We start from the raw sequence: 26,578 nt of genomic DNA on the forward strand, positions 1-26,578 counted from the left end.
CGCTTCATGGTAACTAATCAAATTTTTTCATAAAATGGCTGCTGCACATGTTAGGACATGGAGCAAGGAACTCTGGGAATTAGGGATCACCCACAATGCCATGCATGCAGCCAATCAGCAGCCAGCCAGCCCTGTGATGTCACAGCCCTATAACTAGTCTCAGCCATCTGGGATTCAGCCATTTTCCAGTGTACTTAGTGCAGGGAGAGACGTCAGCAGGTGCTAGGGACAGTGGTAGAAAAGACTTTAAAACTATTATTTTGCTGTATAGAAGTTCAGGGAAAGGATAGGGAGGAATCATTCCACAGTTTTGAAGCAGAACAGGGTTCAGTAGGGGAGGTTACAGCCTGGGAAATAGGAACATTCCTATTACACCTTGCTGCACTGACTGGGGATCCAAATTGCCATTATACAGCTCTGTAATTCCAGCAAACCTGTCTTGTTATTGGGGTGCAAGTGCTATTTGATACAGCCATTAACAGGTTTATTACAAGGAAATATTTCCACGTCTTATTTGAACCTTGTGTGGTGCAGTTATATGTTCTAAAGTATTTTTTGGCTTGTATTAGTGGGGGAAAAAAAGGGCTTATTAGCCGTTGTGTGGTGAAGTGAGAAAATTACAGCCCTTTTTGGCGTGTATTAGTGGCCCAAAAATATATATTATTTGCCATTCAGTGGTGCAGTTATATGTTCTAAAGACCTTTTTGGCGTGTATTAGTGGCAAAAAATATATATTTGCCTTTCACCGGTGCAGTTATATGTTCTAAAGCCCTTTTTTGTGTGTATTAGTGGCACAAAAAAAGTATTTGCCGTTGTGTGGTGAAGTGAGAAAATGACAGCCCTTTTTGGCATGTATTAGTGGCAAAAAAATATATATATTTTTTTGCTTTTCAGCCATGCAGTTATATTTTCTAACGCCCTTTTTGGTGTGTATTAGTGGCAAAAAATATGTTATTTGCTGTTCAGCCATGCAGTTATATGTTCTAGAGCCCTTTTTGGCGTGTATTAGTGTCCCAAAAAAAGGATTTGCCGTTCAGCGGTGCAGTTATATGTTCTAAAGCCTTTTGTGGTGTTTATAAGTGGAAAAAAATAAGGGCCATTGCTGTTCAGCGGTGGACTTTTATGTTCTAAAGCCCTTTTTGGTGTGTATTAATGGAAAAAAAATTATATTTTGCTGTTCAGCAGTGCAGTTATATGTTCTAAAGCACCTATTTGGCGTGTAATCATGGCAGAAAAATATGTATAATTTGCCGTTCAGCAGTGCGGTTATATGTTCTAAAGCCTTTTGTGGAGTGTATAAGTGGAAAGAAATAAGGGCCTATTTGCTGTTCAGCGGTGCAATCATTTGTTCTAAAGCCCTTTTTGACGTGTATTAGTGGCAAAAAAATATATATTTGCCGTTCAGCGGTGCAGTTATATGTTCTAAAGCCCTTTTTGGCATGTATTAGTGGGAAAAAAATATATATAATTTGTCGTTTAGCAGTGCAGTTACTGTATATGTTCTAAAGCCTTTTGTAGTGTAGAAGTGGAAAAAAGTAAGGGCCTATTTGCCATTCAGCTGTGCAGTTATATGTTATAAAGCCTTCTTTGGCGTGTATTAGTGGGAAAAAAAAGGACTTATTAGCCTTTGTGTGTTGAAGTGAGAAAATGACAGACTTTTTGGGGGTGTTTTAATTTCCTTTTTATTTATTTGACAGTATGTCAGACAGAGAAGTGCCAGGCCCTGCACAGTGGAGTGGCAGAGGCCTAAATGTTTCTAGCACAGGCACAGGTCGCAGCAGAGTAAGGGGGCGTAACAGAAGGAGTTGCAGCAAGAGGCCTGAGCTCCCGGTGTCATCTAGCGGTCGTGTCTTGACCAGCAACCTAGTGGTTCTTGAATGGTTGACTCAGTCATCCACTTCGTTCCAAGTGACATCAGACGTCCCCAGCCAAGAGTCCGTGGGATTGTCAGACACAACCCTTAGTTGGCAAGACCCGGAAGCAGGCCCTGTGCCATCACCTGTCCTCAACCTGCCTCTTTCCTTTTCTGTTCCCTCAGCCAGAGAAGTATTATATGCTGTGGGCTCAGCTCCACTATACAGTGAGGATGAGCTACTAGAGGACAGTCAGCAGCTACTGGCGAGCCAAGATGTGGAGGAGACATCTGCTGCTCCCTCCGTTAGGCGGGCAAGTAGTGATGAGGAGAGTGGTGTGGGACAGACGTGCAGACAGTACTCGATGATCATGATGTAGCTGATCGCACTTGGGAGCCAGGTGAATAAGGGGCTTTATCATCATCGGGAGAAGAGGGTGGCAGCTTGCCCGTGAGGCAGCGATGGAGCCAGCAAGTCGCTAGTGTGGTCGGGAGTCAGCAGGGTGGCAGCAGTGGGAGTTCAGGAGCCAAACGTGCCTGGGGTAGACCACCCACGTCTCAGGAGCCTACCTGCCAGAAAGTAGTGGTGCAGGGGTTCACAGAAGCAGCGGCAGTAGCAGTCAGTCAGTGCGGAGTGTTGGGGGTAAAATCACCTACTCAGCGGTGTGACAGTTTTTTGTTAAGCCACCGGAACATGGCTATTTGTAGAATCTGTGGGCAAAAGGTGAAGCGTGGCCAGGGTACCAATATTGGCACCACGGCCTTGCGTCAACATATGCAGCGTCACCATAAGGTGGCCTGGGAGAACCGTGGCTCCGATGTGGTGGTACACTGGATGATCAGCAACCACTGCATCACCCAGTGGCACGCACCTGATTTCAGGCAGTCAAGGCTCCACCACCTCAGCTGAAGGGACTGTTTGTCCTTCCCATCATCTACTGGTCCTGATGCTCCTGCTCCTCCTCCTACTTCTCGTCAGTCATTCCATCAGCAATCGATCACCGAAGTGATTGCCAAGAGACAACAGTATGCGTGCACTCATCCAACGGTCGGAAGCTGAATGTGCTCCTGGCCAAGTTGCTGGTGCTGCAGTCCCTCCCTTTCCAAATGATGGACTCACACCTTTCAGAGAACTGATGGCTTGTGCCGAGCCGAGGTGGAGAGTCCCAAGCAATCATTTCTTTGCTAAAAAGGCAGTACCAGCCCTGCACACGTATGTTCAACAGAAGGCGGGCCAGTCCTTGAACCCATCGGTGCCTGCCAAAGTGCACGGCAGCGCCGACGTGTTGAGCTGTAATTATGGTCAGGCACAATACATGTCCTTTACGGCCCACTGGGTAAATGTGTTCCTGCACAGTCACAACAGCAACTTGGCCAGGTGATGCCACTTCTGCCTCCACGTTCACACGCTGTTGGTCCGGCGACAATGTCCGCCTCTGCCTCCTCATCCTCCACCGTGTCCTCAGCCTCCACTGCAGGGACAATTCACACTGCCCCTCCAGAATATCACATGTGCAGGAAACGGCGGTGTTGCGCTGTTCTGTACCTCGTTTGCCTGGGCGAATGGAGCCACACAAGGAAGAAACTGCTCCATGCCCATCAAGAAATAGAATCCTGGCCTTCTCCCTGACAACTCAATATCTGAACCATAGTGACCGACAATGAGAAGAACATGGTGTTGGCACTGCGTCAAGGAGGGCAGAGTCATGCGCCCTGCATGGTGCACATGTTCAATCTGGTTGTCAAGCAGTTCCTGAAGTCTTCCACCCACCCATTAGACATCCTAAAAATGGCCAGGAAACTTTGCATGCACTTCAGCCACTTGTACACCGCAAAGCACACCCTCCTTGAGCTGCAGCGGCAGAATGGCATCCCCCAACATAGGCTCATATGCGACGGTTCCACCTGTTGGAATTACACCTTCCAAATGTTGGACCGACTATACGAACAGAGAAAGGCCATAAACGATTTCTTGATGATCCAAGCGGACAGGAGTACTCCCCTGTGTAAATTCGATGTCAGCCAGTGGCAGCTCATGCGTGACACCTGCCGTTTGCTCAGGCCTGCCAGGCCTACGGGATGAACAATGTCATTCCACTGCTTTATGTCCTGGAACAGATGCTGGTAGATCTGGCTGGTCAGGGGACTGGAGACGTGGCGTCGAGATCTCACAGCCACATGAGCCCTGTGGGGGCTGAACTGGAGGAGGACATTGGAGCACAAGCAATGTGTAGCGAAATGGGTGGTTTTTATACACAGGTGTCAAGAGAGGAGGAGCAGCCAGAGGAGCTACAGGGCGATGAGAAAGAAGAGGCAGAGGACCCAGACACACCGTGGCAGTATGCAGTGGAGATGGAGGCAGGGAGTCCCTCCGAGTCACTTGCACAAATGGCCCGATGCATGCTCACTTGCTTGCGTAGTGACAGCTGAATTGTCAACATTCGACAGAGGGATGACTTCAGGCTTTCCACCTTGTTGGACCCTCACTACCTGTCCAAAATGGGGGCCTTTTTTACACACGCAGAGGGAGGACAAACTGAACTACTATAGAGACATCCTATGTAGTCCGTTGGCCGCTGCCTATCTGCGCCACCATTCATCCTCTTGCAGGTCTGACCGGGGGCCCTCTGCGCTCACGTTTCTCTGCCATGACTGCTTTGGCAGGGTGGGGGGGAGGGGGGGTAGGAGCAGTTCCAGCTCAATCAGCAGCAACTTGAGTGTATAGTTGCTGATGAGCAGATTTCTTGACCCGCCTAGTGAAGAAACTGTGTAATAAGAGAATGAGGGGCACTCCGTATAAGGGAACAGGAGACAATAGTTAACAGTACAAATTTAATGTCGCATCAGATCATTACACATAAAATCAACCAATAAAAAATAAATAAAATCTAATAAAATCTGTATCACAATAAAGGCAGGATCCTGAATGAATCGTACTAATTCAAGAGTCCATGAAACGCCAAACATCCGATATTCAATCACAACAGATGGTGAGGGCAGATTGCCGTTTCCAGGATGTATCTTTCCAAATGTATCACAAGGAGGTGCAGAATCTCATCAATGTCCAATATGCAACAACCAAAATCAAGCGATACTTTAGTCAGGTACTGAGCAAAGATGCTCTCTTGTGTAATAACACAGTAGCAGCCGAGATCTCTTACCCTCTGTGTCCGCTCCGCTTACATGGAGACTCGAGGTAGCGGCTGAATGTAGCTAACGCGGCGTCCCACGTGGTGTAGAGTCTGACGTGATGTCTCACGTGACTCACCAGCTTGGATTGTAGTAGCGTATTCCTATGACGCTCACCAGCTCTGTGTTAGACTGGCTATACAGATGACCCCGACCGAAGCAATCACTTAGCGGTCACTCATAGTGCTTGGGGCAAAAGGCTCACTGTCTCGACTTGCCCAAACGCGTTTCGAGGTATACACCTCTTCCTCAGTGGTGGAGACAGTGAGCTCTGAGCGACCTTTTGTATCCTCCCAGAAGACCAGCTCAGGTGGAGCTGCTTTAATTAAAACATCCGGAAAACATGGTATCAGAACCTAGTTGTGTTCCATATCAAGTCCTGCAACATTCATATTATTAATAATATAGATATAAAATATAAAATATCTGGACATCATAGTATCTGTATCAGGATAGCGACTGACAAAGTGGTATCATCCCACAATTTTTCAATATTTGGCATCTGTAATGTCCAGTCAAATGTCAAATGACAGACAGCAGATATATATGGAATACAATCCCACAAATCTAATAGCTTAACATACTTACATAACATATCCCATTATAATAAAAAATGTCATTTTGATATATTTTTGATTTTATATTATAATGGGATATGTTATGTAAGTATGTTAAGCTATTAGATTTGTGGGATTGTATTCCATATATATCTGCTGTCTGTCATTTGACATTTGACTGGACATTACAGATGCCAAATATTGAAAAATTGTGGGATGATACCACTTTGTCAGTCGCTATCCTGATACAGATACTATGATGTCCAGATATTTTATATCTATATTATTAATAATATGAATGTTGCAGGACTTGATATGGAACACAACTAGGTTCCGATACCATGTTTTCCGGATGTTTTAATTAAAGCAGCTCCACCTGAGCTGGTCTTCTGGGAGGATACAAAAGGTCGCTCAGAGCTCACTGTCTCCACCACTGAGGAAGAGGTGTATACCTCGAAACGCGTTTGGACAAGTCGAGACAGTGAGCCTTTTGCCCCAAGCACTATGAGTGACCGCTAAGTGATTGCTTCGGTCGGGGTCATCTGTATAGCCAGTCTAACACAGAGCTGGTGAGCGTCATAGGAATACGCTACTACAATCCAAGCTGGTGAGTCACGTGAGACGTCACGTCAGACTCTACACCACGTGGGACGCCGCGTTAGCTACATTCAGCCGCTACCTCGAGTCTCCATGTAAGCGGAGCGGACACAGAGGGTAAGAGATCTCGGCTGCTACTGTGTTATTACACAAGAGAGCATCTTTGCTCAGTACCTGACTAAAGTATCGCTTGATTTTGGTTGTTGCATATTGGACATTGATGAGATTCTGCACCTCCTTGTGATACATTTGGAAAGATACATCCTGGAAACGGCAATCTGCCCTCACCATCTGTTGTGATTGAATATCGGATCATGGACTCTTGAATTAGTACGATTCATTCAGGATCCTGCCTTTATTGTGATACAGATTTTATTAGATTTTATTTATTTTTTATTGGTTGATTTTATGTGTAATGATCTGATGCGACATTAAATTTGTACTGTTAACTATTGTCTCCTGTTCCCTTATACGGAGTGCCTCTCATTCTCTTATTACACATTTTTTCCTTCCGTGCGGTCTGGGTGGACCGAGAGGTGAGCACCCTGTCCATTCAGTATATAGGGTGAGCCGCTGATTTTTACATTTTTGCCATTAGTGAAGAAACTACTCACCAGCAGCAGCAGCTAGACCTAGAGCAGGATCTGAACCAGCAGGTGGTGGCATACCAAACTGGATTTGTGGCCACAACTAGCAGAGTTTGCCCTGGAACAGCTGTCCTGCCCAGCCAGTAGTGTGGCATCAGAGCGGTTGTTAAGTGCGGCGGGGGCCATAGTTACCCCAAGAAAAACTCACCTAGTCCACCCAGAATGTGAAGAGACTGACCTTTGTCAAGATTAATCAGGATCAGCCAGGATTTCCACCCACCAAAATCACCACACCCTATAGAAAATACAGGTGATTTTCTATAGGGTGTGGTGATTTTAACACATTTGAGATACAAACAAGAGTTTAACAAATGTCCAGGTAGAGGATTGGAGCATTAAAACCTGAAAAAAAATAAGTATGCATTTTTATTCATAAAATGTAATTTGATATATTGCTTGCTCATTTTTTACACTGCAGAGTATCAAGTCGTTACTGTGTGTTTTCTGTATATATATTTTCACTGTACTGTATATGCAAAAAAGTGGGGGAAAAAGAAAACAAATTGGAAAAAAACCAGCATGTGTGTGATGATGGTTCACACTACACATCCTGAATGATTTATTATATTATTGAATTATATTGTATAAGGAGATTTTCTATAGGGTGTGGTGATTTTGACAGACATGTGAAACGAACAAGAAGTTAACGAATGCCCAGGTGGAGGATTGGAGCATATGAGCTCTGCCCCATTTCTGGTGGGGGAGGGGAGATTTTCCAAACTATAAAACTTCCTAATTTGGGCATGTATCTTTGTTGCGATTAAAAGCGGTTGTTCGAAAATGCCTAAACAATGGTCGTATGGTGGATGGATTGTCCTTGTCTGATGTATTGAAGCAACAACAAAGAACAAAAAACTGACACATCTTAAAAGTGAGTGCTAGGACCTCTCTTTTTTTTTTTTCAAATTATGCAAGAAGCGCCAAATCTGTGACGTTAACACAAACTTACTGCTGACACCTTTTCCACTCTGTCGGGGGCTCTACTTGTATAAGCGTTTAATAGAACAGGTTCTGTAGACATCTATGTGGAATCGGCTGACGACGGTGTAAAAGGAGTGCGCTTCTTCTTGGCGCTAACATAGACCTGTAAGGCTGAGTTCATACTTGAGTTATTTGGGCAGTTTTGGCCCCGTGGCTGCCCAAATAAGTGAAGTGTGCAGTGATTCTAAGAGCGACGCCTGTCATCTGCATGTCATACTGACTCACAGTATTGTTTCACTACCAAAGCAGACTCCCTATGTGTGTTACTGCAAGGCACAGTGTTCTACACCCTTATAAAGGCTCTCTGCAGCCAGTAAATAGCCGTTTTTTTACGTGATTCGTACCAATTTTTTTTTTTTATTCTGCAAATCGGCCAAATTGAATTTTTGAGAAATTCACTCATCTCTAGTAATCTTATCTCAGCAGTTCATGATGAGTATTTTAACTTGATAATATCGCTGCCAAATATTGAGTTTTTTTTATCTAATAAATATTTTATCAAGAAGCAAAGGTCTATTTGTATTCTCTGAAATAAACTCATTGATGTGGACTGAAGAGCCGTGCTGTTGCAAGTAGGCAAACACAGGGCGCAGATTATTATTTTCAGTCCTGGCTGTGCGGTGGAGGCAATCATGAATACTCTGTCACCCTGTGAAATTATCATTAGAAGTCTTTTATTTTTCATCGCATTTAGATTTGCAGAAGGTGGTAAGCTGCTTGTGATCCCCCAGGATGGAAGCCACTGGCTTAGTATGCGCAATGTAGTGGACAAGTTATCTGAGAAAGGTCACCAAATTGTTATAGTTGTTCCAGAGGTCAACTTTCACGTGAAGAACATAGACCACTACACGGTGAGAACTTACCATGGATCCTACAGCAAAGACTTTATGCAGAACTTAATAAAGGAATCTACTAAACATGTATTTACTCACAAGACGCTTCTGCAGGATATGAAGATTTCATATGAAATGATAGTAAATACCACCAACTTTGTTACATCGACCTGTGAGAACCTTCTCAAGAATGAAACTCTAATCAAGGATTTGGAAACAAGCAATTTTGATGCCATGTTGAGTGATTCTATTTTCCCATGTGGAGAAATTATTGCTGAACATTTATCTATTCCTTCCATATTTTTCTTGCGAGGAGCTTTTTTTTCATTGGATTTTCAAGCAGCTCGGTCTCCTAGTCCACCTTCCTATATACCCAGAATGTTGACTACCTTTACTGACCATATGACCTACAGCCAGAGGGTTATAAACTCACTGCTGGCCTTGGTTGAATATATGGCCTATAATCTATTGTACGCACCCTTTGCTCATATGGCGTCAGAATTTCTGCACAGGGATGTCACGGTTTGGGAACTTTTCAGTCGTGCTTCCATCGTGCTGTTAAGATTTGACTTTGTCTTTGAATTTCCCAGACCTGTTATGCCAAATATGATCTTTATTGGAGGCATCAATTGTGCCAACAAGAAGCCTCTTAACCAGGTAGAAAAAAGGTATTTCTGTAACAATGTTCCACTTATTCTGTTTGCTGTAGCCTATATGAGAGGTTGCTGGGTAGGGATGAGCGAACCGATTTGTATGAATCGACTCATCTCATCAGCCAGAGATCTTCACCTATGAAGGGCTGTCCCAGCTGCAGAAGGATTTCCCTCTGCCTCCTGATTGACAGGGACAAACATCTCACCCAGCCCTGGCAATCTTGTCCCTGCGTTGCTGCTGCGAGTAGCGGTGCAAGTGCAGAGGCTCTGCTTCAGGAGCAGCAGGGCATGAACAGTCGCTGCACCTGAAGTGGAAGCAGAGCACCTGTGCTTGTACACGGCAAATATGCTGCGTTGCGGCTGGATCTCCACCAGACACCATTAGAGTTATGGGGTCGGTGGAAATTCAGGTACCGTCCGGCAATTCGGGATCCAGAGAGCTCTGGCAGGCTGTTTCCTGACGCATCGCTTAACGCTAGTGGGAAACTAGCCTTAGAAGTTGATACCTTTTAATGACTAGCTGAAAAGAGGATGACAAAATCACAAGCCTTCGAGACTACTCAGGTCTCTTCATCAGGCATGTTAAGATGTGAGTAGTCTCGAAAGCTTGCAGTTTTGTCATCAACTTTTCAGTCAGATATTAACCACTAAGGAATCTCCTTTTTATATCTTCTAGTTACTGGCTAGCACGGTACAAAGACTATAACTTGTGCAAATAATTATGTGATATAATAAATATATGATGTCCAGCTACGGCTACCTTCACATCTGCGTTTTCAATTCCGCTTCAATTCAGTCATAGGATCTTAATAGCGGACAAAAACGCTTCAGTTTTGTCCCCATTCATTGTCTGAACTTAACCACTTCAACCCCGCTAGCTGAAACCCCCTTCATGACCAGAGCACTTTTTACACTTCGGCACTACACTACTTTCACCGTTTATCGCTCGGTCATGCAACTTACCACCCAAATGAATTTTACCTCCTTTTCTTCTCACTAATAGAGCTTTCATTTGGTGGTATTTCATTGCTGCTGACATTTTTACTTTTTTTGTTATTAATCGAAATTTAACGATTTTTTTGCAAAAAAATGACATTTTTCACTTTCAGTTGTAAAATTTTGCAAAAAAAACGACATCCATATATACATTTTTCGCTAAATTTATTGTTCTACATGTCTTTGAAAAAAAAAAATGTTTGGGTAAAAAAAAAAATGGTTTGGATAAAAGTTATAGCGTTTACAACTATGGTACAAAAATGTGAATTTCCGCTTTTTGAAGCAGCTCTGACTTTCTGAGCACCTGTCATGTTTCCTGAGGTTCTACAATGCCCAGACAGTACAAACACCCCACAAATGACCCCATTTCGGAAAGTAGACACCCTAAGGTATTCACTGATGGGCATAGTGAGAGATCAGCCGCTGGCAGGCTGGAGATCCTGTCTCTTACCTTCCAATCCTGTGAACGAACGCGTAGTAAAATACTTTACACACAAAGCCAGTTATGTGCGCGGAGCCCCTTCATATATAATTGCGGCATTTTCGTGTCGGCCAAATCGCCATATCGCATTTGGCGATTATCGCGATTCGATTATTTTTTTTATAGATCGTGCAGCCCTAGTACATGGCCAGACCTCCCCTGCCTATACCTCACATAGATCTAGAACTCCCCAATTCATTGATCCAATTCCTCTGCTAGATTTAGGGGGAGTGTTCTTTTTCCTGCAGAGCTCCTTATCACATATCAGGGGGCATGTCCTTTCTGCTGCAGCTCTCTTCATGTAACTGTCACAGCTTCTAACATAAGATACAATTGGTGGCAGTTGAAGGATGGAACTGAGCATGTGCGTCCACCTCAGTGAGGTGGACAGAGAAATGAGGAAAAAAACAAACAGGCGATAGCGCTATACAGATAGATTTTATTGAACAACGCTACTTTCACACTAGCGGCAAGGAACTCCGGCAGGCTGTTCCGGTGGGTGAACAGCCTGTCTGATCTGTGCTGCCACTAGTGCACGCGTGCCCCCGGACTACCGCTCCGGCCCCATTGACTATACATGCCGAGAGGCAGCCGGAATAAACAGCCTGCTTGAGTTCCTTGCTGCTACTGTGTTACTAGCCTAACTAATGTAACTACATTTTTAATAAGTATTCAGATCTAGGAGCTGGTTTAAAAAATGTAGAATATTTTTTCATGGGACGACCCATGAAGCAGCTTATCATGATAGATCCAGCTTAAAGAGGTTGTCCAGGGTATAAAAATGTTTTCAAGAGGCATAAATGCTTTAAAGTAAAAAGCAAACGATTTTCACCCCTTTGTGAGAAGAGGCCGTAGCGCTCACGTTCATCGGTCACATGGCCTAACTGCAGCTTAGTCCCATTCAAGTGAATGGGCCTGAGCTGCAGTACCGAGCAAGACTGTAAGCTGTGTCCCTTCAAACGGTGGGGATGCCAGGTGTAAGTCCCTTTATACTGATAGTCCTGATTTATTGTACCTTCACTCCAGAATTCTGGCATCAAAAAGTTTCAAAAATAGGGCTTTTGCAACTTTTTGCACTCAATTTCTCCAAATTTACATTTGCACTCACTTGCGCATAATTTAGCGCCTTTTTGCATTTTTACACCACTACAGTTTTATAATGTGGGTGGGAAAGTAGGTGTGATAAGCTATATTAATGAGTTTCACTCCAGATTTATCATTGAGACTTTTTTTTTTTTTTAAGTCACAATTTCACTTCAGGAGGAGGGTGAAGTAGGAAAACTGGAGGAGCTTCTCACAAAAGTGTTTGGTTTAAGGATAAGACAAATTTATCAAGGAACATGAGACATTTGATAAATGTGGCATAAAGTTCTCCAACGCAGACTCAAGCAAAACGGACTTCAAATGTTCCCCTCTTGATAAATTCCCCCCATAGGGTGCTGTCACATCTGACCTTAAGAGGGTTTTCCAAGACTTAAATACTGACCTATCCTCTTAATCGTCCGTTTGAGAAGGTGCTGTCGCTCCTGTGAGTGCCGCGGCCTTCTGCCTTCTTCTGCTAGGAAGTAATTACATTTTCTATTTAGCTACCAATTAGGGTACAAACGCACATTCAGTTTTTTTTTATGTGGTTTTTAAAGGCAAAACCAGCAGTGGATTAAATAAAATAGTAAAAGTATGATCTGATTATAATACTTTCTCTACCATATATCCCTTGTAAAATCTGGTGGACTCTCCCCTAGAACAATCCTGGCCAATATCACCAGTGATGATGAACTCTGTTCCTTGTTCAAATATGAGATAAACTTTGTCACGGTCATGTGAGGTCATGACCATGATAGAAAGTGATCACAGGACAACTTCTTTCTTAACTTCAAAATTAGATAAAAGCTTTACTCAGGTCATCTTATCACATCTCTAGTCAAGTAACTGCCCCCCCAGGTGGTGATGATGATATAATCTGAAATACATATGATGCTCTCTGATGTCATCACATAGTCTAGTGTTCTAGCGAGCTCTTTTCTCATCATTAGTGGTAGTTAGGTCAAAAGAGGCTCATAATGCCAACAAGAAGCACACAAATAGTACTGCTTAAGGGGTTTGTCTCATCTCATCACATCTTACTAGGATATGCTCCCATTGTCTTACAAGTGCGTGTCCCACTGCTGGGACCTGCACCTATATCGATAACGAACGGAGCCTCGCAAAGTGGTAGCCGGAAGAATCCGATCCGGCCACCGCTAAGAGCTCTCCCTATAGAAGTGAATGAGAGCACACTGCCCATGACCGGCCATAGTGCTATGGGCCAGTGCTTGGCTATTTTCAGCTGCCCCATAGAAATGAATAGAGGGCAGCTGAGCGTGCGCACCACTTTTGGGACTCAGTTCTTGATATAGGTGTGGGTCCCAGCCGTGGGACCTGCACCTATCAGACAAAAGTAAGTGGTTGCTGAGAACTAACATCACATTCATTGCAGATTGGGCCTGGAAAAGAGTCACGGCCACCTGAGAATAGTCATAGTTAATAATAAATAAAACTACAGCTTGCAACATATGGCAATATTCATGGCTGACGTTTCTGCTTGCAGACCTTCCTCAGACACTGCCCATATACAAGAAAATACAAAATAAATACAAAGTTAAGTAAAAGTCACTGTGACGAATACCACTCCTCGTGCCCGCTTAACATCGCTTACGTCGAGCTCATGAGGTATGGTCACTTGTTACCAAAAACGTGAAGTTACACCCTCCCGAGGAGCACGTTAGGTCAGGTTGGTACAGTTTACGCACACACCTCCTGTCCACGCTGGCACAGACAGGCAAGAAGCTGAGAGAGCCTTTTTTACTGCCGCAGTGAAAACAGCGCCTTCTCAGCCTGGGTATACTGCCACCAGCTTCTCGTTTGATATAAGCCCGGTCCGCTAAAGGGATTATATAGGCTGAGAAACCAACCCGCGGTAGCTTATGACTAGGCCAAAACACGGACGTGGGGATTCGTGATCGAGATACAAGATAGCACAAGATTAAATTATATATTTAATCGCCGTAAGGGCACACTAGATTTAACACAACATACACAGAGAATATGTACAGTGGTCTGAGGTTACAGATACAGATTATTTGGGTACAACAGGGTTAAGCAGAGTACAAGTCAGTTACCGGATAGATGAAAGTTCCTTTGGGTCAAAAGGGTGGAATAGCCCTTGGCTTCAGTTACATGGGGGCAGGGATGTCAGCGGTTTCCAGGTCTCTCCAAACACATTTGCACGATGTGACCCCCTTTCAGAGAAAGACACGCCCGCTTGCTGGCACAAGCCTTGTAACCTGTAGCCAACCCCTCCCGGCCTCAGGGAGGGGTCCACTCCCCCTCTTCTGGGCTGGCAGCAAATGACTCACAAAACCCTTTAGGGTTCATAGCGCCAGACCAGAGGGTCACAGGGAGATAGTTCTGGGACCAATGGACCTGCCTGGGTTCCGGATACAAGTAGAGTCCAAACCTGGTACCGTTATGTGGTTTCTATGGGGAGATATGGATACCTTCTTTCCCTGGCATGCCCCCATCAAATAAAGCCCATGAGCACGTACATCGTGGCCACCGGGACACAAATAGGTACCCGGTTTGCACTTGCGATGGCCGGGCGATTTCATAATTCCTTATGAAATGTAGGTGCCAACATATCTGGAAGGTATCCTTGATCCTGGAAGGGCTGATACCTCCTGCTGGGAGGTTTTCCTGCAGGATTTAGCTTGCCTCCAAACTGGTGGATTGAGGTGTGACCTTCTCCACCTAGGGCCTCCTTGAAGCCTGGACGCCTGGGGCTTTCTTCCTTGCCAGCTGACACTCAGATGGCTGGGGGGTGGGAACTTATTTTGCATGTACACTGATGAACATGCCAAGAGGTGAATCAAATTACAATCAGGGCTGGGGCTTTGAAGCAGGGCCCTCCTGTGGAGTTCACTACCTCAGCAAATGGTGTGTGTTAGGACATGGCTGACAGTAAATATTAATCCATATTCCTCACAGTCACAAAGACCAGATAACATATCCACAAGATAAACTGTATAAATCAGCAGTTTTCATAGTAAAAAAATTCTGGACGCGGTTTACAAGAACGGTTCCTGTGGTGGTAAGTAGCCATATAGTTGCTTGCACAGAATCTAGAGCTCATTTCAATGGGACTAGAAGGCTCATAATAGTAGTTTATACAGATCGAATATCTAATTTATAAGTCCTAAGTAATGTACTATATAAGATATTGAGATAGCAAACGCATATAAAGATAAAAATAAGCTCATATAGGCACACTTCATGCCTGGAGTAGACAACAATATCGCCTGTGTACTGTGTAGGGTATTTAAGGAAAACGGCCAAATATTGGGATAGCAAGCACATATAACAATTTCAGGGAAAGTAAGTTCATATAGGTACATTTGGTGCCTGGAGTAGGGAACAGTACTTGCCATATTGGATCCAAGTTAGGCTACTTTCACACTGGCGTTTTGGCTTTCCGTTTGCGAGATCCGTTCAGGGCTCTCACAAGCGGTCCAAAAGGGATCAGTTTTGCCCTAATGCATTCTGAATGGAAAAGGATCCATTCAGAAAGACAGAGCCGGACTGGGGGGCGCAGCCTTTAGGGGAGGCGACCATGACGGGGGGCTGGTTTGAGGGAGCCCCTGGGGAGGGATTGGTCAGTTTAAGTTATGGGGGCGGTGGAACGAGGGGTTAAATAGGTGAGGGCCCGGGATGAAGGAGGCCATTTTGTGGAGAGAACGGAGCTGCGTACACGTGCACTCCTCACTTACCTTCTATCATGGATGTAGAGTCGCTTCTGGCGGATCTCAGGTCGGCAGCAGCTGCTCGGGGACCCGGCTGGCTCCAGGAGCAGGTCCAGCAGCTGCTCAGAGGGGCGGCTGAGGCTCCCGTTTCGCCTCAGCCACGGGCATCCCGGCCGCGGCGGGCCCGGCCGCCGGCGCGCCTCAGCCCAGATATGGCCTCCCCTCGGGCTCAGCGCCGCAGACGGAGCCCTGCTTCTCAGGACCCTTCACGCCTGCAGGCGCCGGGTGCAGTTCCTTCCCGGGCGTCCAGACGTGGAAGGAATCCAGCCAGTAGGCGGAGCTCTCGGGCAGGCCTCAGCAGGCCTCATCAGCAGTGCAGCAGCGCCACCTTGTGGTCGGGACCGGGAACGGCGGGCTCTCTCCAGGATCCTGATGTGGATGAGGCCCCTCAGCATGAGCAGTCTTCCAGAGGGCACGGGGCTGCTGCGGACCTTGGCAGCAGGCCCTCGTCGGCCAGGCAAGTCGGGGAGGGAGTCGTCGCCTCGCAAGTCGTTTCCAGAGAGGATCCGGAAGATCACGTCCCTGGCCCCAGCCCGGCCAGGGGACATCCGTGGGAGCTCGCTGTGCCAGGACCGTCTCAGAGGACCGAGCGGCGGGAGTCAGGACCTTCGGCTGATGGGGTCACAGCACCCAGGCAGCCAGGTGAGGCACCTTGGGGACCTTTATGTCAGTTAGTGTCTGGGGGGGCTGGGGGGTCTCAGTCGGATTTGAGTAAGGGACTGGGCCAGCTCTTGGGGGGTTTGGTGGGGTTGTTAGCAAATTTGGGGGCGGCAGGGAATCCTGTGTTACCGTTGGGGGGTGGCGTCGGCGGGGCGGTAGCGTCAGGGCCATTGCCGGCGTGGGGTGTGGGGGCGGTCGCTGGGGGGCCGCCAGCTTCGGATACACCCACGGTGGTTTCATGTGGGACTTCGGCGTCCGTTCAGACGCAGGTAGGTGGGTCTGATCAGGAGGATGGAATGCGGTTAGATGATAGGGCTAAAGGGGAAGTTTATGTTTGTTTCGAGGGCCCGTTGGGGGCACATTTGAAGCAGGAGGTTAGGGAGCGCATTTGGAAAGGGGAGTATGTGGATATATTTTCCTTACTCCCTTTGGACAGGTTCAATTTGGATAGGGCGCGAAAGGATGAGGGTAAGCGGGAGGACGAGGAGAAGCGTAGGCACCGACTGATACCGCGGACGTTCCCTAACTGGTTGCAGGCGTTCGCGATATTGGCCAGTGTGATAGGGGAGAAGGCGCCGGAGTGCTGCTCCGCGCTTTTTTGTTACCTGGATGCTATTGGGGAAGCTTACCGGGTGTATGGGGGTATGGCCTGGCTGCGTTACGACGAACAGTTTAGGCAGCGGAAGGCGGTACGCCCTAGCATCAAATGGGACCACAAGGATATCGCTTTGTGGCTCAAAGTGACGGCGCCGGTTCGGTCAGGTCAGCCCTTTCGGAGCGAATCAGGGGCGGGGGGGCAATCCGGATTCGCGGCAGCAGCTGCGAAGGGGTTGTGTTTTTTATTCAATGAAGGGGGGTGTAAATTTGGAGCCAAGTGCAAATTTAAGCACGAATGTTCCACCTGTGGCGGGTCTCACGGAGCCACGCGCTGCTTTAGAGGGGCAAGACAGAAGAGGGGCGAGAGTTCTGGAAAAGGGGGAGACGCCAGTGCGGTTGGAAGAGATGGACCGGTTTCTCGCTAGATATCCGGATAAGGGGGCTGCGCAATTGTTGCGGGACGGTTTTTCGGGGGGGTTTAAAATTCCTTTTGTTCCATCGGGGCCTGTGTTGCATAGGAAGAATTTGCAGTCGGCAAGGGAGCACCCTGATGTGGTGACTACAAAATTAGAGAAGGAAGTTAGACTTGGAAGGATGGCTGGCCCTTTTTTGGAACCACCTTTGCAGAACTTGCGTGTGTCGCCTCTGGGGGTGGTCCCAAAGAAGGAGGCGAATACGTTTCGCCTGATTCAACATCTATCCTTTCCTAAGGGATCGTCGGTCAACGATGGTATTGACCCGACGCTGTGCTCGGTAGTTTATACCTCGTTTGATGCGGCAGTGAAGTGGGTTAGGAAGTTTGGGAGGGGTGCGTTGATGGCGAAAACAGATATTGAGTCAGCTTTTAGGTTGTTGCCGGTGCACCCAGAGAGCCTGCATTTGTTGGGATGTTTTTGGGAGGGTAAGTTTTTTGTTGATCGTTGTCTGCCAATGGGGTGTTCTTTGTCCTGCGCGTATTTTGAAAAGTTCAGTTCTTTTCTAGAATGGGCGGTGGTGGATTCCTCCGGATGTGAATCGCTTATTCACTATCTGGATGATTTCTTATGTATTGGCCCCCCGGGATCCAGGGTGTGCTCTTTACTGTTGCACACGATGGAGGCGTTGTTTGATTCCTTTGGGGTTCCCTTGGCGGCAGAAAAAACGGTGGGGCCGACCACGGAATTGAGTTTCCTAGGCATAGTGATTGACTCAGTGGGGATGGAATGTAGGCTGCCCTTGGACAAGGTTGAGGACTTGAAACGGGAGGTCGACAGGGCAAGGCGACTGCAGAAAATCCAATTGCGGAGCCTACAGTCACTCCTGGGGAAGCTGAATTTCGCCTGTAGGATTATCCCCATGGGTAGGGTATTTAGTAGGCGTTTGGCGGCGGCAACGGCGGGGGTGGCGGCGCCGCACCATTTTATTAGATTGGGGAAGGAGCTTAGGGCGGATTTGCAAGTTTGGGCATCGTTTCTGGAGTGTTATAATGGGAGAGGTCTGTTTATGGGTGAGGCGGTAGACTCCTTTGATTTCGACCTTTTCTCTGACGCGGCGGGAGGAGGCGGTTTCGGGGTCTATTGCGGGGGGCAGTGGTGTGCGGGGGGTTGGCCTGATACCTGGGTGGAGAGGGGCTGGGTCAAGAATTTAGCGTTGCTGGAATTGTTCCCCATTGTGGTGGCGGTGATGTTATGGGGGGAGAAGTTTAGGAACAAGAAGGTTCGTTTCCATTGTGACAACTTGGGGGTGGTGCAAGCGATTAACGGGTTGTCAGCTTCTTCGCCGTTGGTGGTGCGTCTGTTGCAGAGGCTGGTGCTGGAGTGCTTGTCACTCAATGCGTGGGTGGTAGCGGTGCATGTACCAGGGGTTGATAACTGTATCGCTGACGCTCTCTCTCGTTCACAGTGGGAGCGTTTCCGCCAGCTGGCCCCGGGGGCAGAGGAGCGCGGGCTGGACTGCCCGAGTGGCCTGTGGGAACTTCTGGAGACACCGTAGCTGGTCTCATACGGGCTTCACTTGCACCCGGTACGTGGGAGACATATGAGAGGGCATGGCAATGCTGGGAGGATTGGAAGACCAGGTTGGCTGTTGTGTCGGATGACTTTGAGATTCCCTTGCTATTGTTCATTGGGCATTGTAGGGAGGAGGGGTGGTCTGTCTCTAGGATTAATAGTTGTGTTTCAGGATTGGCGTTCGGTTTTCGTCTTAGACATCTGCCGGACGTCACCAAGTCTTTTCTGGTGGTGAGGGCTTTGAAGGGTTGGCGGCGTTCTCAGTCAGGCCAGGATGACCGTAGGCCGGTGTCCTTTGCTTTGCTGTTGAGGCTGGGGGATCAATTAGTCGACGTGCCTCGCCGTGGGAGTTACGTTTGTTTCGGTTGGCTTTTTCGCTGGCATTTTTTGGGGCCTTGCGTTTGGGCGAGTTGGTTTCTCCGTCGGTTAAGAGACAAGGTGGTTTGTTTAGGGACGACGTAGACCTTTTTCAGGACAGGGTGGAGTTTCGTATTAGGCGGTCAAAAACTGATGTGGAAGGGAGAGGTCGGAAGGTTGTTTTGTTTGCGGTCCCGGGTTGCGCAATGTGTCCGGTATTTTGCTTGAGGGAGTACGGGGTTGCGGTGGTGGGGACGAATTCCCCTCTCTTAGTGCATGCGGACGGGTCTTTCCTTTCCCGTTTCCAGTTCACGGCGGTCTTTAAGCGGTGTTTAGGGCTGTTGGGCTTAGCGCTTGGGGGTTACTCTAGCCATTCTTTCAGAATTGGGGCTGCGACGGAGGCGGCCAGACGTGGATTGGGGCAGGATGTTATCATGCGGATAGGAAGGTGGGAATCGATTCGCTTTAGATCATATATTCGTCTGGATCGGTTGTGATATTGCATTGTATTCTGTCTCATCCCGCACGGTATGCTTTTGTTATTGTTATTTCGTTGCAGGTTCGGACCCAGCGCTAATCTGGATAATGGGTCACTCCTATGTTTTCTGGGGAGCCATCCGGGCAGCGGTTCGGCCGGATGGACAACAGTTGGGGATTGACCGGTCGGTGGCGGTGGTAAGATGGTTGGGGCGTAGGGGTATGGTGTGGGGGGGCGTGTTACCTGAGGTCCACAAGTTTGTTAGGTTGGATAGAGTGCCGGATGTGTTGGTGTTGCACGTGGGGGGCAACGATTTGGGGGCGCGGCCGTTGCGGGAATTGGTGAAGGACGTTAAATTCGACCTACTCCGGTTGTGGGCGCTGTTCCCGGGTCTTATTTCCGTTTGGTCGGACATTGTTCCCCGCAAAGTGTGGAGGGGGGCGCGTTCGGTGGAGGGGGTAAATAAGGCTAGGATAAAGGCTAACCGGGCCATAGGGCGGTTTATGGCAAGGAATGGGGCAGTGGTAGTACGGCATACCGAACTGGAAAAAGGGGTTGGAGCTTTTTGGCGGTCGGACGGCGTTCACTTGAACGCAGTGGGGATTGACATGTGGTGTCTGGCAATACAGGAAGGCATTGAGACAGCTTTGCGGATGTGGAGGGACGCACAGGCTTAAGGTGTCAAGCATGTGCGTTCATGGCGGTGGGAGGTCCTTGAAGTTGGAGAGATTCAGGTGACGAGGATGGGAGGGCTCCACGGTTGGGGCTGGACTCCTATGGCTGGTGGTCGGTTGTGGCGGAATTTGGGCGAGCCGTCAGTGGTGCCTCCGAGCTGGTGCTTAACGGCTGGGGGCAAGTCGGCTCAAAAAAGGATACTGGAAAAATTCCGAGGTTTGGGGCTTCCAGGACCTCCCCCGTGTTACTCAGGTGAATTAAGTTGGTTATATCTTATGGGGATGTTTTTGTGGGAAATAAAAAGGTTAATTATTTATGTATATGTTTTCAATAAACGGCTGCTGTGGCCGATATAATCCAACTTGGTGTCCGTGTCTTATTGGGGTTCTGACGGGGCCAGTTTAGAAGGTTAGGGCTTGTGGTAAGTGAGTCAAGGGTTAGTAAGTGACTGATCATGAGGGGCGAGCGGGTAATAACCAATACCCCGTCAAGACAGAGCCGGACTGGGGGGCGCAGCCTTTAGGGGAGGCGACCATGACGGGGGCTGGTTTGAGGGAGCCCCTGGGGAGGGATTGGTCAGTTTAAGTTATGGGGGCGGTGGAACGAGGGGTTAAATAGGTGAGGGCCCGGGATGAAGGAGGCCATTTTGTGGAGAGAACGGAGCTCCCACCCACCCACCCCTTGTTCATGTTCCAGAGCCTGGGTTAGATGGCGGGGGATGGGGAGGGGACGGAGTGGGGTGATCGTGTGATGTATAAGTGAAATAAAATGTTAATTATTTTGTCACGGCGGCTGTGGCGGTGGGAGGTCCTTGAAGTTGGAGAGATTCAGGTGACGAGGATGGGAGGGCTCCACGGTTGGGGCTGGACTCCTATGGCTGGTGGTCGGTTGTGGCGGAATTTGGGCGAGCCGTCAGTGGTGCCTCCGAGCTGGTGCTTAACGGCTGGGGGCAAGTCGGCTCAAAAAAGGATACTGGAAAAATTCCGAGGTTTGGGGCTTCCAGGACCTCCCCCGTGTTACTCAGGTGAATTAAGTTGGTTATATCTTATGGGGATGTTTTTGTGGGAAATAAAAAGGTTAATTATTTATGTATATGTTTTCAATAAACGGCTGCTGTGGCCGATATAATCCAACTTGGTGTCCGTGTCTTATTGGGGTTCTGACGGGGCCAGTTTAGAAGGTTAGGGCTTGTGGTAAGTGAGTCAAGGGTTAGTAAGTGACTGATCATGAGGGGCGAGCGGGTAATAACCAATACCCCGTCATGCATCAGTTTGCCTCCGTTCTGTCTCCATTCTGCTTTGGAGGCGGACACCAAAACGCGGCTTGCAGCGTTTTAGTGTCCGTCTGACAAAACTGAGCCAAACGGATCCGTCCTGACATACAGTGTAAGTCAATGGGGACAGATCCATTTTCTATGACACAATCTGGCACAATAGAAAACTGATCCATCCTCCATTGACTTTCAATGGTGTTCAAGACGCATCCGTCTTGGCTATGTCCTGGTTATATATGAATTCCTGCTCTCCTGCGCCCCAGCTGATGACTGACAGTCTTCTACCTAGTTTTCTCCCTTTCTCTCTAGGATAGAACTGCCAACCATCAGCAGATGGACAGGAGAGCAGGAGATTATGGATAACCAGGACTCTTCTCAGGTAGATTTGACTCTTTTTCAGGCCTGGGCTGCAATGATTATGATGCTGGTTCTCGGCAACCACTTACTATTAGCTCACACCGCTGAAATCAGCATAAAGTTGATGACATGTCCCCTTTAAATGTTTATTTACCCTGCCTGATGCTGAACTAGTTTTTTTTTTTGTGTAGGCCTTAATTCAGGTCAAGTAAGGCCAGTCCAACTATGGCATGGTTTGCAAGGAGACAGGTTTACATAGTGTTAATGTATGAGGTGCATCATTCAGTTTGTGTCCTAGGCGGGGTTTATAATATACATCTTCTGTGTTGCCCCCAGCTATACAATTACTGCTTTTCTGGAATGTTTTTACAGTAATGCTGCCAAAACTGCTTCTTTTGGAATGTCTCCTCTCCTAGCAGGAGCATGTCAACCTTTACATGGACTCTTCTGTTCAGCAAAATTAAAAGCCATCCCCCTGCAAGTACACGCCTTCCCTGTTAGGTTTCCTGAACGCTTTGTGCTATAAAACAGCAAATATGAGGGTCCAGTTTTATCAGTCCTTAGCTGCAGATATCGCGTTTTTCCTGATTACTTTCAGTTTGGCAGAATGTGGGAGACTGCTCGTGATGCCTCAAGAAGGAAGCCCCTGGCTCAGCATGCAAAGCTTGGTACACAGCTTGTCCAAAAGAGGCCACCAAACTGTTGTGATTACCTCTGAAACTAAGCCCATCAATAAAAACTTGGGTTATGCCGTGCAAACCTACAATGTGCCTCCCGGCCAAGGAAGTATGGAAGACTTTGTTAAGCAAGTGAGTCAAGAAGCATTTGAGCATAAGACGATTCCTCAGAAGATACAGCTAGTATACAAAAGACTAACAGATCAATCGACTTGGCTTCTAACATCCTGCAAGAATGTTCTTCAAAATGAAACACTCATTGAATATTTGAAAAAAGGCAAGTTTGATGCCATGCTGAGTGACCCTTTGTTTCCATGTGGTGAGATCATTGCTGAATGTCTCTCCATCCCTTCTGTGGTCTTCACGAGAGGCTCTCCTTTTGCGATAGAACAAGAAGCAGCTCAGTCTCCTAGCCCACCTTCCTATGTACCCAAATTGTTCACCACCTTCACTGACCATATGACCTTCATCCAGAGACTACAGAATGTTTTTGTAAGCCTATTTGACAGTGTACTGTTTGACGTATTGTACTCTCCTTATGCAAAACTGGCCACAGAGTTCTTAAAACGAGATGTCAGCGTTATGGACCTTTACCGCAGAGCTTCAATCTGGCTACTTACATATGACTTTGTCTTTGAGTTTCCCAAACCGGTTATGCCGAATATGGTTTTTATAGGAGGTATCAACTGTGCCAACAGGAAACTGCTAAACCAGGTAAAATGTATTTGTTTTATTTTGCGCATTGTTCCATGTTCCAGCATAGTAAGTATATGTTCTTCTGATGAATGTAAAGACTTCTGCTACAGCCAGCTGCCTTACAGCCAGAGAAGGTTTGATTTTAAGTTTATGGGTAGAAGGTGGGAAATGGATGATCTCCAGCTTTGATTGCAATGTGAGACGGGATATTTTAGTTTTTAATAAAATATATAATAATTGGCCGGTTCTTTATTAACAATATATTTCCATTTAATCCCTTTAAAAAATATATATACAATATACATAAAATAATATACCATACATAAACCACAAAAATTCCTATGTATTTAATAAAAAACCTTAGGACAATAATAACTAAAATACCCTTAAAATAATAATACGAAATTGTGCATACAATCGCTTATCATAAAATAATATATAGTCACAGTCCCCTATTTATTACTACTGCGGAGCTCACGCACTATTTTATAACCTTTATGTTCCACAGAAATATTAAGAGAATTAGCAAAGTATCTTATTGTTACGGGTATGCTCAAAGTAGCATTCTTGATTGATTTAGCATAGTCTTGTTATAGCTGTTTTGTATCACATGTAGTTGCAATTATATAGTCTTGTGGTGGCTAGGTTCCATGTATACCACGCGGTTGTTATTATATAGTCTTGTGATTGCTACTTAATAGCTCAGTTCCATAAATAGCGCAATAGCCATGTGTTGTAATCTGGTAAGTAACGATGTTATCTGCTTACCAGGATCTCGATGTAATGGTAGATATATTTAGTTAATACATACGTGATTTTGCTTGTATGTATCGATCTGCTTCTTAGACTGCTTGTTCCCATGCTCCGTGCGCGCGCTGCTGCTGCCAGCACCTATTACGTGGCGCATGCCGGTTAGAGGCTTTGAGACGCTGACCATGCTCCGTAACTGCGTGGATTGCTTCTTGATACAAGTCCTTGCGCTGTGTATATATTGCTGTGTTTTCTATTCCCCAAACGCGTTTCAAAACCCTCTAGGTTTCTTCTTCAGTGGTCAAAACTATTTTCAGAACTCCGGGAAATGTTTTTTTACAGTACAAATTAATTTGTGAAGTTATTACGCAAAGTCTCGCGAGACTTCACAAAGCAATAACTTCAGCTCATTGGAGCCAATACATTCTTATACTGTACGGAGCTCCTGCTCCGTACAGTGTTAGAACAAAGTTTTATGCGAATCGACTTTGGATGTTTCATCCGAAGTTGATTCGCTCATCCCTAATGGGAACCTTCACAAGGCCTTAGGTCAATGGTGGCGAATCTATGGCACAGGTGCCAGAGGCAGCACTCGGAGGGCACCCGCACCCTGAAAAAAAGTCTATGGTGTACGAGTATGCATTAGACTTTTCCTGTAATTCATCAGCGCAGCCAGCACATTGAATGTAGGCAGGCTATTATAGCTAAATTATAGAGTACATGGAAGATATACTATATTGGACTGTATATTCAGGTTAAATTGTCGTGTTTGCACTTTGCGATAACACAGTAGGTTTTGGGTTGCAAGTTAGGCCCTCGGTCTCTAAAAAAAGGTTCACCATCACTGACCTAGGCTGTCATAGCAACTAATGAAAGACCTGTGATTTTGCCACAGGGACTCTGATTAACTACTTAGATGCTTTGGTCACTGTTGAGGGTGTTCTGCCCAGCAGGGCTAGAATATGATTCTATTTCTTTCTGCCAGAGTTTTGGTATTTTTGTAGTGAAATACTCCTTGGAAGAGACACACTACGAGTTCATAAGGCTAGAGGACAGATTAACGGTCCCCAAAATGCGCCATACGCCCAGAGACTTGACTTAGGGTGGGTCATCATAAGAGACGTCTGTCTAGGAGGAGCACACAAGCCGACCTCAGTCAACAGTATGCTTGCCAACACACTTGAAAATGGACGTCCTTCCCTATTCCAGCCATATCACAGCAGTTTCCTGATAAAAGAATTGCCACACAGCGCTCCTGTGTCTTGTCCTTTCACCGATCCCTCCTGTGAAGACCACGCCTGCGATGGTGAGCAAGATCACTTAGGGTGCACAGTCTTCCACAGGACAAGAGAAGACAACAGGGTTGCAATGTCTATAGAAGACAGGCTGTTCTTGGATATCATGGATCAAGGAATAGTAAAAGACAAGTAAAAAAGATGGGTCGCACCTTTACCGTTTAAACCCCGGAGACAACGCTTACCTAACAACAAAGAACTTGTCTACAGTCGATTTTTCACCCTCAAGCACAAACTTTAGAGAACATTTCTTTACCTTCATGGAAAGAATATTCCAGAACAACCATGCAGAAATGGCACCCTTGCTCCAAGACTCTGAGGAGTGTTGGTACTTAACCATATTTAGCATGTATCATCCTAAAAAATGAGGGCAGATACAAGTAGTATTCGACTTGAGCATCAGGTGCAAAGGCGTCTCGCTAAATGATGTCTTACTGTCTGGTCCAGACCTCAACAACAGACTTCTAGAGGAACTTCTCTACTTCCACAGAGATTCTGTAGCATTTATGGCCGAAATACAACAGATGTTCCACTGCTTCCTCGTCAAGGAAGAACATAAAAACTACTTGAGGTTCTTCTGGTACTGCAACAAAGACCCCAATGAAGACATTATAGAGTACCAAATGAGAGTGCATATCTTCGGAAACAGTCCTTCCCCTGAAGTCGCTATCTACGGTTTTAGACATTCAGCTCAAGAGGGTGAAGCAAAGTATGGGTCAGATGTCAGATCCTTTGTGGAAACGGATTTCTCGGTGGACAACTGCTTGAAATCCACACCCACAAACGAGACCGCAATCAGTCTCCTGAAAAGGGCTGAAGAGATGCTCGCTCTATCTAATTTAAGGTTGCACAAAATCGCCTCCAACAGCCGTGAGTTAATAGAGGCCTTCTCACCCCAAGACCATTCAAGTAATCTAAAAGACTTGGATTTTAGCACCGACTCCCTTCTCATACAGCAAAGCCTCGGTTTGCTCTGGGATTTAAAGGCAGACATATTCACTTTCCAAATCAGCAAGGAAGAAAAGCCCTTCACATGCAGAGGAGTCCTGTCCACCATAAAAAGCTTATATGATCCTCTAGGATTCGTAGCGCCTGTTACTATCCAAGGCAAAATGATTTTAAGAGACTTCACCACAGAGACGTCCGATTGGGAT

General features: G+C 46.6%; 1 protein-coding gene across 5 annotated transcripts in view; it reads left to right on the forward strand.

The window, feature by feature from the left end:
• Window positions 1–26,578, forward strand: part of LOC122944480 (UDP-glucuronosyltransferase 1A1-like) — a 103,970-nt gene that overhangs the window by 53,352 nt on the left and 24,040 nt on the right. Inside the window, exon 1 of one of the 5 annotated variants that reach the window (XM_044302798.1) lies at window positions 8,431–9,313. The exons of 3 other annotated variants lie outside the window; for them this stretch is intronic. In XM_044302798.1, coding sequence (XP_044158733.1) covers window positions 8,456–9,313 — 858 coding nt within the window. In that variant the 5' untranslated portion in view covers window positions 8,431–8,455. Of the gene's footprint in view, window positions 1–8,430; window positions 9,314–22,515; window positions 23,398–26,578 lie in introns of those variants that run through there. One more of the 5 variants, XM_044302800.1, reaches the window with a different exon arrangement.

The sequence above is a fragment of the Bufo gargarizans genome, chromosome 8, assembly GCF_014858855.1.
Source record: "Bufo gargarizans isolate SCDJY-AF-19 chromosome 8, ASM1485885v1, whole genome shotgun sequence".
NCBI classification, from domain to species: Eukaryota; Metazoa; Chordata; class Amphibia; order Anura; family Bufonidae; genus Bufo; species Bufo gargarizans.